The 16,951-nt window shown below is 43.5% G+C and overlaps 1 protein-coding gene across 3 annotated transcripts in view; it reads right to left on the bottom strand.

The window, feature by feature from the left end:
- Positions 1-16,951, bottom strand: part of PAPPA2 (pappalysin 2) — a 232,112-nt gene that overhangs the window by 196,837 nt on the left and 18,324 nt on the right. For all 3 annotated transcript variants that reach the window (XM_084794567.1, XM_084794566.1, XM_084794568.1), the window contains exon 3: positions 8,824-9,895. In XM_084794567.1, the coding sequence (XP_084650693.1) occupies positions 8,824-9,895 (1,072 nt within the window). The remainder of the gene's footprint in view (positions 1-8,823; positions 9,896-16,951) is intronic.

The raw sequence follows: 16,951 nt of genomic DNA, 5'->3' as shown, positions 1-16,951 counted from the left end.
TGTAAAGAAGCTGACTGATAAGAAGACACAAGTGTGCAGAGTGGTGAGGTGTCCGGGATATCATGAGCTCTCAGTGCCTGTGTCAGTCACCGGACCTTGATGGCCCCTGTGCAATTGGGCAATATGTCCAACGTCTTTGGTTCAGGAAATCACTGGTTCTTAATCACAAAAGCCTAAGACTTTTGCAAAGACTCTTGGCTCATCTATGACATCACTTCAAAGAGGTTCTCTTCAGAACGGCTATGACTATTCTGAATACCCTGAATCTGCCACTGGAATCTACTCTCACTCATCATCTCCTCCAAAGAGAATTCCTCCCCCTTCCTGATGCTGTAGTTGACTGTTATTTCTCTGTTCACTAAAATTTAGATCCCCTGCCTCAGAGTACACTGGGACTCCAGTTAACCATATAATGAGCTGACAATCAAAATGGCTTAAGCCATCCTCTTCATAGGAATCGTTAACTTACTTTGTTTTCCTTTGAATGTGGCAATTCTACCAATGATGAGATGAATAGAAAAGGTTAATAATAGATTTCCTATACCCTTCTCTCATCAACATAGTAGTATTCTCTGACTTTGAACCTCTATGGTGTCATTTACCCTACATCAGTTTTTCGTGTGTGTGTGTGTGTGTGTGTGTGTGTGTGTGTGTGAGAGAGAGAGAGAGAGAGAGAGAGAGAGAGAGAGAGAGAGAGAGAGAGAGAGAGAGAGAGAGAGATGCTGGTTATACACATTAACACACACACACACACATATTCACTTTATTTTTACTATACTAACCAAGTACATCTTATGTTCCAAGAACTATCAACAAAGAATCAAAATTCTTGTGTAAGAGACAGGCAACAAGGGATAATTACAGTATTCTATGATGAATATATAGTAGGACAAACATTTATAGTAAATATTTTAGACACTGTGGGCCATCTGGTCTCTGTTGTAACTATACAACCCTGCCACATGAAAGCAGCTCATAGACAGTATGCAAACAAGTGGGTATGGCTGTGTTCCAATAAAGCTTTATTTATGTAAACAGAGTTGGCCAAATTTAGCTCACTGATCATAGTTTGCCAACCACTGTACTAGAGTAAGAACATGCCTTTTCAACAATTATTTATTGACTATGTAGCTTATTCTTTTTCTGTTCTAGGTGCTAGGGCACAATAGTAACCCAGTCATGTAAAAATCCCTTCGTTTGTGGAATTTACATTCTCCTGGAGAAGGATCAACATTAAGGAAAATGAATCAGAAAACTCAAACAAAAACAAAACCGTGAAAACTCAGAGGAGTATGTGAAGTTTTAAACGAGACACCAAAGAAGACCTCACGTGAAGTTGGCTTTCAAAAATTACCAGAAGAAAATGTATAAGATAACAGTGCATATAGGCTGCCCAGTCCTCATGTGGGTCCCCTGATAAGAGGAATGGGGGCTGACTCTGACATGGACTCTGTTGCCTACTTTTCAATCACTTTCCCCTGGCAGGGCTGCCTAGCCAGGCCACAGGGGAAAAGGATGTGCTCAGTCCTGATGACACTTGATATGCTGGGATGGGTGGGGGTGGGGTTCCCCTTCTTTGAGTAGTGGGGATAGGGGTGTGGGGGGAGGGGAAGGGAGGGTAGGAGGAGAGGAGGAAGGGGGTGATAACCAGGTTGTAAAGTGAATTAATAATAATAATAATAATAATAATAATAATAATAATAATAATAATAATAATAAAGATAACAATGCATACATCTGGAGGAGGGCATTCCAGAGGAGTGAAAGCCACCAGAAAGATCCTGCCGAAGGGTGTCATCAGCAGGGTCCAAGGACAGGGAGACAGACCTAGGAAATAATTGTGTGGTGGGACATAACCCACCAGATACTGACATGTTAGAAGTGAGTCCACCAAGGTGACAGCGGGAGATAAGAGTGACTTCATTCCTATACCTTGACTCCTCCTGAGCTACCGGGCCGGTGCCCCTGTGGCAGGATGACAAAATCTCAGGATTACTCTGCTGTGTTAAAAGTAGACCCGGGTTTGAGGGAAGAGCAGGAACGCAGAACACCAGACCGGTTTGGGCGTCTTTGCAACAACTGAGGTAAAGGGTGACGTGGCCAGGAGCACAGAAACAGCACTGAGTGGCTGAGAAGTCACACAGATGCGATTAAAAGGTTATAGTCTAAGGACAAAGAAACTTCCCAGAAAAGGAAGTGATGCTCTAAAAAGTCAAGGGTAGCAGGCATTAGGGAGTCATTTGCTGAGCTTAAGAAATCATATTCACAATCATTAGACAAAGTCCTAGAAAAAGACGGAAAAGAAAGTTATGCAGTTCAGAAAGCCAATTTGCTCAGTAGCTTTGTCTCTAGGGCGATGTCCCTTAGAGAGAATCCTGGAGCAAAAGCAACCCTGTTCCACCCACAACCCAATCTATATCTCTGACACCAAGAAAACTAGAGTCTGGGTTAGGGGAAAACAAGACTGAATATTTCTTTGGTCACTAAAGTAAGGTGAAGACAAGGTTTCTAGGGAGAAAACACAAAGAAAGAAAACATAACTATGCGGCTGTCTTTCAGATTCCTATGATTAAATTTTAGGAAGAGATCTTGAAATGACATCAGATCAGCTGAGACAGAGTGGCAGCTGGCCAAGGGACCAGAGCTACACCCCAACTCCTAGGAAAATACCCAAGTCCCTTGAACGGCTGGATGCGGTTGGAGACTGGGGTCTCTCAATGTTTTTCCTAAGAGGAAATATTTGTAGCCTAGACAGACCACATGGCTCTTTCACAAGTCTGTGTACTGGGCCAAGAAATAACCACAAAGGGAGAAAAACAGTCTTTCTCTCCACACACCTGGACAGAAAAATGTACTTAGCCAGGTGAACAGAAAAACTGTTTTTTATTGACTCTAAGACAATATTTATTGCAACTGTGGAAAACTGGCCTGTAGGAAAGTAAACAGGAGAGGCTTCTGTTTCTAGGTAAACTGCATAAGCTTGTCTTTGTTTTCTCTGATTCTCCTCTTCGGGTGACACAAGTAAGAGAAAGTGGAACATCCGTTTAGCTTGCACAGTTCGTGGTGAGGTGGGAAGATTGAGGGGGTTTTCTGCTCAGTTTTAAAGCCTCCGGTCACTTCTTCTCTCACTGGCCTCTTCCACCCCCTTACACTTATTTTCCCCTGCTTTTTTTTTTTCTTCTTCTTTTTCTTTTTGGCTCCAGGGAACTTTGAGTCTTGACTTCAAAAGAAACCTATAATGACGCCTGGCTGATGCTTAACAGACCCACCACTGCAGGATCCCAGCTCCGCCATTCCTTTGGCTCAAAAGCCACAGTGTGTGGGTGAGCAAATCCCAGTGAAGTCCCAGCATACTGCCTAGCGCAGCACCATTCCCTCTGATACCATATGCATTAGCTCTCCTGACCCAAGATGTACCACTCCCCGGGTACGATGCGCATACTACATGACATGGCTCTGCTGGGCACCTCTCAGCCCACACACACACTAGCATTCTACATGCAATCCTCTAACCTTGAACAAAACTCAGGGAATGGAGCAGGAGGTAGAGTTGTGGACACAAGAGATGTTTGCCTCCTACAAGCTGCAGAAAGCAACTGGCCAGTTTCTGGCTGCTCTGCTTCCTGGCAAGGTCTGAGCCTATGTGATCGCTGCAGCAGTGTTCAGCCATGTGGTTTGTGTTTGGTGATTCTTCTCATCAACAGTATTACAGAAGACGAAACAGAATCAAGGAAGGAAGCAAGCACACAGTTCTACACTGGGCTGAAAACTCAGTCCAACTCTTGTGGAAAGGAGGAATCAGATAGAAACTAGGGGACAGAAGCAGAGAAGTCATGTTAGGATGGAAAATAATGAAAACAATGACCAAAGGAAACTGAAGAATTAAAAGAGGTCAGGGAAGCCAGGTTTACCTTCAGGCACAGAGATGGCCTTGGCCTAGCTCCCTAAGTAAACGGTCAGGGATTTCTGTGACTGCACTGATGTAGACACTCAACGCCCTTCCCTCCTGCACCTCTTTTGAGGACTCTCTAAAGACAACCAGCAAATACAAGTGGACATCTGGCTCTTGCAGCCTTCCCTAGCCACACGCCAAGCTCCTCTACCGCAGTAACTGTGGTCCACGGGCTGGGTGATGCATCTATAACTCATATCTCCGTCCAGTCCCAAGTCTTATAAATGCCTCTCCTTTGATAGTGCCATCTGGGTTACAGATGTTTGATGCTGGATTCCTTGGGTTCTCACCCCCTCCCAGCCTTTGAGAAAGGAACTGCTTTGGCATACATTTCTGATTTCTCAATGGGAGTGGTGGGAAAGTTGAACGGGGTTTGGAAAGCAAGGCCAATCATCAAACATCAATCATCAATGACTAAGGAATTGCTCTGTAATCTATCTGTAGGTCTGAGACCGTTATCCCACTATCTCCCCCTGAACTGTGAACTCCCAAATAGATGGACACTGTGTCTGACATACTCACCTGTTCAATAAGTATCTGGCAAAGCAACTGTTGAAGTTGAATCCTTTAAGAGTCACAAAGTAATGGGACTGTGAGATTGAGCTCTGTGATTTAATTGTAGTAAGAAGAGTGGGACAGGTAGCTAATTTAGTTCAGAAGTGGCTGCTCACTTCAACAACTCCAAGGACCTCATAGAAACCCAGAGATCTGGGTCTCTCATGAACCCAGAGTTCTTTCAAATAATTCAAGCCATGGCACAGAAAAGCACTTAATGGCCCATGTTCTATTTTTTTCATGCTTCAGCCTGTATTTAAATCCAGAGAATTTAAATAAAAAAAAATTTTTAAGCCCTCCAGTAAGTTGTTATCACTCTCCTCTGCGTGGTTTAATGTTTCTGACACACCGTAAGAACTTGATAACTAGTAGTGTCTCCGTTTTTGCTCACCGATAAGAGTTATAAAAATAATTCAGTTTTAATAATAAAAATTCAGCACAAAGAACATAATGTAAATGATAAAAATCTTCATGCATAGATAAGCATGATGAAATTGAAAGAAAGAAAATCCTTACCTTTTACTGTGTATTTTGGGTTTCATCTTCCAAAAAGGGATATTTGGGAACAATTAAATATAAGTAGAGATTTTAAAGTGTGTTCCCTACTGTGTTGAGAAGCACTAGACACTTGAAATAAATCACCAGCATGGGGGAAAAACACAGACAAAAATTATTTTGAATCCTATTTTCATCAAAGCGGAAAAAAACAAACCTTACAACTTTAAATGGCTGGCTAAAGAGACGGTGCAGAGGTTAACAGAACATACTACTATTTCAGGGGACCCAGGGGACCCCGTATTGGGCAGTTCACAGCTGCCACTAACTCCAGCTCCAGGAGATCCAATGCTTCTAGCCTCCACAGATGCCAGCACACACATACACATATCCATACAAACATACACACACACACATTAAAATAAAAAAACTAAATATTTAAAAACTAAAATCTTGGGCTGGAGGAGAACTGGCTCAGCGGTTAAGAGCACTATCTGCCCTTCCAGAGGTCCTGAGTTCAATTCCCGACAACCACATGGTGGCTCACGGCCATTTCATATACATTAAATAAATAAATTGTATTAAAAATCTAACAAAATATTAAAATCTTAAATAAAATTGACTAATATTAAAAATTAGATTTAAAATTCTATTTGTTAAAACTTTTAAGTTAACAAAAGCATTAGAAGATAATTGCTTTTCACTCTTTGGGCTGAAATAAAGTGTAATATATGTTCTTAACGTGTCAGTATCTGGTGGGTCCTCTAGTGTAAGACAATATAGAAAGTAGACTTTAGGAGCTAGGAAATGGAATAGGGGTACACTGCATCCAGTCTACCCATCAACACGGTTCCCCCCAACATATTCCACCACTTGGGGTGCACTAAAGAATTAAAAGAGAAAATTAAAGAAATATACCCAAGTATTGCTAGGCATAGTGGCACACACCTTTAATCCCAGTACTCAGGAGGCAGAGGCAGGTGGATCTCTGTGAGTTCTAGGCCAGCCTGGTCTACAAAGCCAGTCCAGGAGAGCCAGACAGGACTGCAAGAGAAACCCTGTCTCAAAAAAAAACAAAAAACAAAACAAAACAAACAAACAAGAAATATACCCAAGAGAAAAAACAAATAACAAAAAGAATATATAGGAAACTAAAAGTTACGGAATTTATATCCAAGTGCCTGAGGAGAAAAAAAAATAGAACTGAGAAATAGCAAAGTAATCACTTTAAGAAAAAAAGTCATTATTAAGGAGAATAAATGTTCAAATTCAGAGAACCATCTAGGTGCTCAAAAAATAAAATGAAAACAATAAGACCTTGACTATGGTGGTGACTGCTAGAAAAGAGTTAAATTAAATATGGTTGCCTGTGTGGTCTAACGCTGAAACATAAAGACTGGAGAAGAGTTAGGAGATTGCTCCTCCTTATTCGATACAATCTGAGGTTTTGAATAGAAAGACTTAGGGCTACGTAGATAGCTCAGTCAATGAAGTGTTCTTATTGTAAACACAAGAATTTGAATGTGATAGCCAGAGCCCATGCTTATAAAACGACCCAACCAACCTAGTGGTACATGCATGTAACCTGAGAGCTTGGGGTGTGGAAACAGATGTTCCCACCCCCTGGGGGCTCACTGGACAGACACCCAAATCCACTCAGCACACTCCAGGCCAGCGAGAGCCTATGTATCAAGAAAAAGTTGACAGTCCCTGAGGCTAACCCATGGCTGTCCTGTGCCCTCCATGTGCATGCACATATAGATACATATGCACCCGCATGTATGTACACACAAACACCCCCAAATATACGCACATGCACACACACTGTGATTTAAATATTTTAAACAAAATGTTCAAATATTTGGGGCTAGGAGTTTTTCTTAGTGGTAGCACTTGCATATGACCAAGTCACTGGACTTAATGCCAATACTCCTAAAAGTATAACGGTCTTTTTCAGTTATGCAATGAAAATATCATATGTAGGCATCATAAGTCTGCATAATAAATGGAATGAGATGTGTTACCATAGCAACTCTGAGAGAGTGAGGGAAATACATTATAAAGACTCGGATATGAGTAATGCAGCCAAAATCCAAAGAGATAAAGGGCCATTCTGAAGATTATGGTGCCCAGGCACCTTGGAAGGCTGTTACTGTGACTGACAGGAGGGTGGTTGGCGTGGTTGCAGTCTGACAGGTCGACTTCCCGCTGTCTCACATGTCAAACGTGCTGGTTACCACTGATAGAACTTTTGGAGTGATGGATCATGAAAGCAAGTTCTGACTTCATCAATGGGTTAAGCTATTGCTGGAATCATCATTGGACGCCATTATTGAGAGCAAGTAAGGCTCACTAAAGGGGGTGAGTCATCCAGACATGCTGTTCAAGAGCCTAGCACCTCTCAGCCTCCCTCCACTTCCTAGCTATCATGAAGTAACAGCTTCTCCTCCATTGTGCTCTCCCAATGTGCTGTCCCGTCACAGGTTCTGATCCTTACACTGGAGCTTCTGAGATCATAAGCCAAAATAGATGTTTCCTCTTTTAAACCATTTCCCTTGAGTATCTGTCGCAGCACGAAAAGTCTGACAAGGGTGGCTTTAGGGCTTTCTTTTTCTTTCTCTCTTTGCCACTTTGTGTGGGTTCTTCCGGAGTTCTTTTCCGTCTCTTCTCTGGTTCAGCTCAGCTTCTCCCTGCTCAACTGTCACCAGCCATCTTCTCTTCTCACTGTGCTAGCCCAATTCACTTTCAGCTAGCTCTTATTTTTTTTTACTCTAACCAATACCTTTTCTTCTCTCTAGCCCTACTCTCTCTCTCTCTCTTTTTTCTTCCTGCACCAGCTGTCTTCTCAGACCCCACTCTTCTCCCAGCTTGACCCGACCTCCTGCTTACTCCCCAATTCTATTCTCTCTCTCAGCCCCCACTGGCTTTTTAACATCCTCTCCTGTTCCCAGAAGGGGCAGCTGACACTGAAAGCCATGGGGTCTTGTAAACGGCCAGACACACAAAATAAGTCATGCTACAAACAAGTCCTTCATAGGCCAGGGAGGCTCTCTAGAAAGCGATAGAAAACTTAGGAACTCAAATCTAGTGAGAGATTTTTTTAATCATCATGTGCTCTCAGAGGGGGCTGCAGGAGGACCATGGCCTCTTCTTCCCCTTCTCTTGTTTGGAGCTTGACTATCCTCATCCTGACAGCTACTTTCGATCCACTGAAGGAACAGTGGGTCCTCTTTAGAGATGAGACATATCCCAGGCTGGGGGATGCAAGTTGCTCTTGCATGAAGGGGAACAGTTTGCTCCTGCCTCAACAGCCTGCCTTATCCAGCAGGCCTATCTGGAGTTGGACCAGTACATCCCAAAAAGGAGCCAGAATAAGCTCACTTAAGGTGTGTCATTTTACTGACAGAAGTTCGACTAGCTCACCAATTCCCTCACTCAGGACAGTAGCTTTTCCAGAGAGCTAAGAAGAAATCGTTCCCTTTCTCTCCAAGGACCCCTGTTTCTTCTTGAGGACTCCTTGGCCTCCTCTAAGTAGAAGCCCTTGAGCCCTCCTGGGCCTCCACTGCTCTGTGCGTCTGTGCATGTCCTAGGATGTTTTCGGTAAGCTCCACAGACCCTTTTGAGAGCTGTACCTTATTTAAAGCATTGCCAGGTCCTTAATTACCTCACACACCCAGTACTTCCTAAAAGCCCAGTAAATCCTATGGGGGAAAACCTTTAGTTTTGCGACTGTGTGAACCCCCTTTGTCTCCTGGAATCAAAAGAATAACAAAAGAAATGGACCCTGTAACAACGATACCCCAGACTCCCCAGTTCCTTACCTCCTGGGTGAGTCAGGGTCAAAGCAAGTCTTACGCACATCAGTCACTTCAGGATCGCAGCAGTCGCCGTCATCAAAATCATTCAGCATGTTGTTGCAGTCCATGTGACAGCGTCCATCCCTACGATTCCAGGAGTAGCAGTGGGTGTGCCCGCGGCAATCGCCCCCATCGTAGCCAGTGAGTGGATGCTCACACCCAGGGTCACAGTGGTCATTGCCAATATCACTGGGCTCACAGTGAACAAGCACAAGCCGCTCACGCAGGGTGGAGTTGTGGACTCGGTGGACATTCAGTTGCCAGCTGATATTGTAGCGGCTGAAGGCCTCGTTCAGTGCCTCGTGCTGCTGGCGGATCTGCTCGTCACTCACAGTGGGATGCAGGCCCTCATCATCACAGATGTTTATCACCCGGTAGCGGATGACTTTCTCTTCCCGAAGGGGCCCATGCTTATTGTACTGGGAGATCAGTTCCACGTTGTCACAAGCTGTTTGCCCACAAGGCGGGGGATGTAAAGGTGACAGACTCTCAGGTTGTGACTCAGAGTCCTGGAGAATCTCCAGCCGGGGATAGGTCTCATCTCTAAAGGGGACCCACTGTTCCTTCAGAGGATTGAAAGTAGCTGTCAGGATTAGGGTAGTCAACTCGTCTGCTCTGCTTTGATACTGGGGACTGTGCTGGAAGTTGATTTGTGAGAGGGCAGTCGCCCTGATGACCAGCATGCCCAGGTATCCACGGAAATAATGCCCGTCTTCTGAGTTGTCCCCTCCCAGGAGCAGAGAGCGACAGGATGCCATGAAAGGGCTATTCAATGGGCCAGTCTGGTCAGGACTACTAGCCACTCGAGTGCCATCCACATACAGAGCTACATGCCGTCCATCATAAGTGGCTGCTACATGAGTCCACGTAGCGAGCTGGTAGCGGCTGTGGCCAGTCACAATAGTAGCTTTCTTCACCCGGTCAGTGCGGAGGGAAAAGAAGAAGGTAGCATCTCTCCTTCCCTTGTCCTTCCCTGAGCGGATGCCCAGGGCCCAGCCCTTGTCATTGACTGTATGGGAGCAGTTATCAAACACACCTGGGAAAGAAGGAAGAGTTGAAGGGAGAAAGACCAGATACAAAGGGAGTAGAGAAAGGGAGAGGAAAGTTCGTGTAAATAGCAAGAATGCAGGTTTTCAGTTCCCCACATTGGCTGCCTGTCCATACTCCTATACCAGATACTCTGACAGTGTCTAGCCACACAAATATAAATAAATAAAAGAGGCTGATTGAAGATTTCATTCAATTTAACTGATTCTGGTATTTTTTAAACAACCAAGGTAGAAGCCAGGAAGTAGACATCCAACACAAATGATGACCACCCTTTGCTGAAAATACTTGTCAGGCTCATGGATTTTGAGGGCATGCCTTCCCTTGCTGACACTAGCACCTTTGCCTTTCCTCGGAAGCCATGAGTGAAGCCATATAGTCTCGTGGACCTATCCGCAGAAATGAGGAAGTCAGCTATGAGAACGGCGTTTTCTACCCAGTGACTCCTCTCACAGAACACAAGCAGGACTTCTCAAGTAAATGGGATCCCTGCAAGCACTGATCCACGACTAGGCTCAGAGCAGGCACTAGACCAATAGACCCATTTGAATAAACAACGGCAGGAATACCTGTGGATATTAATTCCGAAAATGGAGGAAGCAAGAAGCATGTTAGAGACATAACGGTAGGACCACAGATGGACGGGAACCCTCAGGCAGGTGGAGTCCTGGAAAGGCCCAGCACTCCTTTTTGATTGATCCACCATCTCTTGGTGACTAAGTTCTTCTCGAATATTCTCTATGGCAGCACTTCTCAACCTGTGTGTTGTGGCCATGTTGGCAAAACTCTATCTCCAAAAATATTTACAATTCATAACAGTAGCAAAATTACAGTTATGAAGTAGCAATGAAAATAATTTTATGGTTAGGGGCCATCACTGTTTGGCTTCAAGCATCCCTAGGTCCCTCCCTAGCTGCTGCAGGTGTGGCGGGCATACCCTACCCTCTACCCTAGGTTCCTTAGCCCAGGGGCTGGGCTTCCCCTCTCCCCGAGGTCCTTCACTATATAATCCAGACATTTTGGTTTCCTCCCTCTCTCATATGTTATCCTCTCTCTTTCTGTATCTCTCCTCCTCCTCCTCCTCCTCCTCTTCTTCTTCTTCTTTTCTCTCTCTCTCTCTCTCTCTCTCTCTCTCTCTCTCTCTCTCTCTCTCTCTCCTCTCTCCTCTCTCTATGTGCACTTTTCTCGAGAGCTACTTCCAATAAGCCTGCATTTATTCACATATAAATCTGTCTTGCCATTAACTCATTCCATTATTTCAATCACAAGGAACTGTATTAAAGGGTCTCAGCATTAGGAAGGTTGAGAACCTCGGCCCTAAGGAGCAGTGTTATTAGTAAACTATATGAAAGCATCACATTTTTTTATGGAAACACTCAGTGTGATATGTATTTCTTGCATTGATGAATGAATGGTGGGTAGGGAGCCTGAAGAGCTAGTGCCTGAGAATAAAATAAGAGTTGTCTGGGGCTATCAGACACTAATTTTATTTGTTCCCTGAATTTCTGCTTAGCCTAAACCAATAATATTTGTTATGGGTGGTACGGATGTACGAGCAAAGGGCTTATCATTCTTTTCTTTTTGATTAATTCCTTGATAAATTTATACCGTGTCTTTTTTTTTTTTTTTTTTTATCTTACTCATCTCCTCCTCCAACTCCTCCCAAAACACCTTTCCAATTTGGCAGAGTATGTTTACTTTAAGCCTTCACATTCTCACGGCAAGCAAATAGCTATATTCTTACGAAAGACACACTATCTTCTCTTGTCCATGACACAAACTAATAACTTGAAATTTAAGGAATAAAAGTTATCTTAAACAATATAGTGCCCTGTCAACTGAATAAACAAACTTTGAAGAGTAATAAGTAAATATTAGTAATATAATATAATAAAGAATAATAATTAAACTAGCAATTAAACCTTGAAGAACAGGTAATGACTTCCCACAGTGCAACTCTAGCTTGGCAGTATTGATTTGTTGTTGTTTGCATTTTTGTTTATTTAATCAGTTTTATTTGTTTCTGTTCTTTTGCTGATGTTTTTCTATTAAGAGAGTTTTAGAACTAATTCTTTAGAAATCCTTGTGGTGGGTGGATTTTCACAAAGAAGACAAACCTACTATGATCAATACTAAGTTCCCTGCTTCATATTTCTTCTAGCTCTAGGTTTAAAAAACTACAGTACTATCCAATTATGGCCAACCACTGACCTTTTCAAAAAAGGGCCACAACATCTATTATGAGTACCATATAGACTTATAGCTTGGTTATATGCTGATTAAAAAAAAAAGATTTTGAAAGTCTACTGTAAATGGCTGCACAAACAGATGTGTGAATAGAAGAGTTCCTCACAGGTTGACACCATCTCACCACAGGTAAGGAAGGCTCTTTTCACTCAAGGGATGGTTAACATTTAGTGTGCCTATTAGGGAGTGCCCTGAGATCCAAGCCCATAGAAACTCCAGCACAATATGGGTGGGACAGCCTTGGGCCACTCCCTGGCAGCCCTTTGAAGCTCTGCACTGGGCGCCTCTGTGATCTGTGTCTTTAGATAAGGGTCACCATGTGGAACAGGTTTTCACAGCTGAGACCAGTTCCTGAGCAAGGCCCACAATGGGAGGCAGCTAGTCTTTGAAATGGGACGGCGTGGGATAACCATGTCTCTCTTAATGGCTTCTTCCTCTTCGGTCTTCCAGAGTTTGCTTAGACGAACTAGGATAATTCATACAACAGAATCCTACACAACAGTTAAAAACAAACCCACATAAAAACAGTTACCAAAACACTGTGAATGTAACATTAATAAATTCCTGATTGTTTCATGATTCTTCTTGTTGTGTGTAGTTTATTGTATTATATAAATGCATATGTAAAAAAAGAAAAAAGTAATAATAATAATAAAGAAGTATACAAAAAAGAACTGGAGAACGGATGGTTTTATCTAGTCCTTAATAAATAACTTATTAAAAAATAACTAAAAATAAGTAAATCTGGTTGTAGTTTCGAAGACTTTAATTCACTGTCCTTAGAAATCCTATTTGATTAAAAGTAACTCTACTTAGTTGCTTCACAGGAAGCTATAAAATTTTCACATTAGTAATTTTCAGGATCTGCTAATTTCTGTGGTGTAAATTACACCCACGGCACTAATTTTAGGTTGCTAATATGATGTCACCGCACATGATATTGGGAAGAGAGGTGTACGTTTGGCTCAACTGAACCAGTAGGAGCCAGTTCCAGGAGCTCCAGACTAAAAAGGAAAGCAGATCTGAGCAGCCAAATGTCTCCCTCTCCCTCTGACTAAAGTAGATGCAGCTGTGTTGCAGATGGTGCGGCTGTCTGTGATTTGAAAGGGGTAAACTTTGCCTCCCATCCAGGTCTTGAGCTTTTGCATGCCTACCTGTGCACCAGTTATACCTGTGAATAACATCTGTCCGTTCAAAGTGTACACTTTATCACCCTTTACTTGTGGGCTGAAACCACAGGGCAGCACAGCACAGTTCTCTGTGTGCCCTTGGAAAGACCCTCAACCCTGCTCACTTGACCTCACTGAACAGAAACAAGATCAATTTTGTTTCGCAGGGGGGGAAATGACAGAATCACCATATTGAGGGCACATCACTTTCTTCCCAGCCTAGCACAGAGGCTGACAGAACCAACGTGATCAAAGCCAACACAGTATACGTGGTGAAACTCAGAGTTTGGGCAAGAGTGGGATTTTATGACTTTGGATGTACATGTGATAGAAACAAACACATTATAACTGGTGCTTATTCATCAAAGCTGCATTCTTGGGAAGAACAGAGGGACCAGATCATGAATATGATTTATTAAATCACTCAGCAACGAACTGAACTCTGATAGCCCATGGTTAGAAAAATCATATCAAGTGATGTAAACTCAAAAGATGGCCATGGAATTGAAGCCAAACATTCAAATCACATCCTCTTAAAACTTAGAGAATAATTTCTCAGCACTTCCTATTGCTTTCCAGTGTGTATCAATATATAGTAAATTTACATTTGGTTAGACACTTCACATTACACTAAAACCTAGTTGTTCAAAGTAGAGGTAAGGGGATCTCTCTTGTTCATTGTATTTGTGCTCTGAGCTCCCAAAACTATATGGTGATCTTAACAGAGAACTATACTTAAGTATGTCTTCAAGGAAAAAAAAAAAGAAACATTTGTATGCAATTCTCTACTGTTATTAATTACTAGCATTTGGAGTTAATAAAGGCATTACCTTCAGGGAAGAGGTCCTTCTCACTAACTAGCATATCCCCAGAGCAGTATGGAAAGTCAAATGCAGTGTGAGCCTTGATGCTAGTGTGTCCTGTTAGCGGGGAGATTTGAAGCACCGGGCCTGAACAGACATCACCCTACTCCTCTCAGTTTTGTGAGTTCCATCTTTTTGCTTAGGAAATCTGCTTCCTGGGTCAGGATGAAATAAATGAAGCTTAGCTGTCTTTTGCTAAGGCTTTGCTGGGCTCCAGCCATGGCTCATGTACCGTCCCTGTTAGTGTACCACAAATGCATGAGCTGAATTGGAATATCCTTCCCTGAGGACCAACAGCTGAGCATCGAAAGACGGGGAAATTGATTTACAGGCTCACATCTAGCAAGTGCCAGAAGCAGAGATCAAAACCAAGTCTATTCAACCAAAAAGCCCATGTCCTTTCTACTACAGTAAAATACTTCAAATCATTTTTTTTTTAAATTTTATTGCTTGGGAACAAAACAAATGACATGGGCTAGTGAGTGTGGCATTAATAGATTTACTGATTGCTTTTCTTTTCTTTCTTTCTTTCTTTTTCTTTTTTCTTTTCTTTTCTTTTTTTTTTTTTTTCCTTTTTACTGTGACTCATGGGAAAATGCACAGGCCCAAAGCCACACCTGGAAATAGTTCTGAGGAGAAAGCAAGTGACTAGCAAGGTCACCGCCAGAGCCTGCACTGCCCCGCAGCCTTGCTGAATGTCTGATTATATCTCTAGGCAGCCCGCAGGCTCCTTTTGTGACAAAGAGCAATCAGTTACAGGGCCTTAAGGATCCCAAAGCCAAGGAGACTTGTTATGCTGAATCCAGAGCTGTGGCCACATAGAAGAGGGTTGAGGAAAGGGAGTTCGAAGAAAGGAAGCTGGAAACTGGCTTTATGACAGTGGCTTCCATTATGTCATGATTACATATGTAATAGATAAGAGAGGAGCTCACCCAGACTTGAAGAAACTGGTCAAAGTGGGATTTCCCTCCGGGGCTGTCTCTGCCTTTCTACTGCCAGTTGCTGGCTTCCTTCTCTACTGATCCCCTTTCTCCCTCTGGAACCTTCTGTCAGTTGGCTTTGACTACATAGGCCCAACGCTGAGAAGAAGCCCTGTTTCTCCATTCTCCTGTATCTCCCCAGCTCCCAGAGTCATGCTATTTTCCTAACAATAGTCCCAGGACCACAAATGGTGTCATATCCGTCATATTATCTAAAATATCTCCCATCTATGGGGACGCCCTTCCAAAATTATCTTAAGTTTTGTCTTGTCTGGAAAGGCTTTGACCTTGACCACCCTCACTGAAGTGGGCAGGGAGCCTGCTGAGCCCTGCTAGAATGCTATTGTCTTTTAACCTGGCATCTAGGCCATGCCAGACTTTGCCAATAAAAGGGGGTTTTAGTTTAGACATCTGAATTCCCCACAGGATCAAGAAATGATGGGCTTTTTTTTTGTTGTTCCTTTGCTGTGTCTACTCTGCTACTGAAATCTGAGCTGTGAGAGTCCTGAACTGGCAGATAGAATACTCCCACGAGGCCTGGTGGACCCCAATAACCCTGAAGTTGCCTGTGATGCCTAGGAACAGAGAGAACCAAAGGAGCTCAGGTGCGCCCCCTTGCTGTGCAATTACAGTTGTTGACTTTTCCCAGTATGTAATATGCTTCCTCCCCCCCAAGGCCATTCTACAATATGCTTCTTTCTTCTGGATCCTACACAGCTAGATGACAGCACATGTGATGAAAACCGTTGAGCACTTTTCTTGAGCAAAGCCTCCCCTGGAGGCTTCAGTCATGAATGACTCTGATAGAGTTCACTTAACTACAAGCCAGGGTGACAGGGGGAGGGGAAGGTAAGGTCTGGGCAGAAATGATGCTCTTGGCAAGGACACAGCTGCCGAACCTAACTTCCAAGAAATCCCCGTGGCAAGAATTTTGCTCTGCACCACTGGGGGATTAAAATCAGGAGCAAGAGTCCTGCTTCTCGGAGAAGCTTCATCAGCTTCCAGGAAGGTAAAGGCTTCGATCAACAAAACAGCAGAGTCACACACAGTGTCATCAGCTCTGGTAACTGCAAAAACATGCTGTATGGTGCAAGTTTGTTTTTAGGAGGAAAATGGGCAAAGAAAGGGAGGCAGGTTAGGTCATGATCATAAATCAGCCTGATAGAAGGCAAGGCTCTTTCTCAGGATGTTACGCCTGGGTCTACACTGTACGTGTATATGATGTCTTCTGCAGACACCCAGCACCCACCCCTCCACACACATAGTAGAGAGATCGTGGAAGCAGCATAAAAAGGACAAAGAGGACAGAGAAACGGGCTGTCCATCAAAGGGCGGTAAAGCTGGCAGATACCAGGCTGTGCGAACAGGAAAGGGGTAGAAAGCCAAAAGGAGCAAGCCCATGGAGGTGTTTTCAGCTGGTCCAGATAACTTCCTTTCAAATCGGGATCAGGCGCAACTTTTCATCCCTGAGCCCGTCTCTTTGTAAATCACAGCGCAGAATTGGGGAAAGTCTCATGGGGACCATCTCACTCACATCTCTCCAGCAAAAATGTCAACCTCCTCTTTACAGAACGCTTTTCGTTTTAGTCATGCTCTCGTCACAGGCGTGGATGATAGAAGCCAGGAGGGGGGATTTCCCTGGCCCTCCACAGGCCACCCAGGCATACAGAGGCACTCCACCAGGCACAGAGGGGAGAGGCCTGCTTTGAAATTGCCTAAGGAATCGGGAAACCATGGTGGCATGGAATATAAGAACCCAAAGAAGGGCACAGCCTCAAAAAAAAAG

Source organism: Acomys minous (assembly GCF_964271855.1).
Source record: "Acomys minous genome assembly, chromosome: 1".
NCBI lineage: Eukaryota > Metazoa > Chordata > Mammalia > Rodentia > Muridae > Acomys > Acomys minous.
This window is presented reverse-complemented; position numbering and strand designations above follow the sequence as displayed.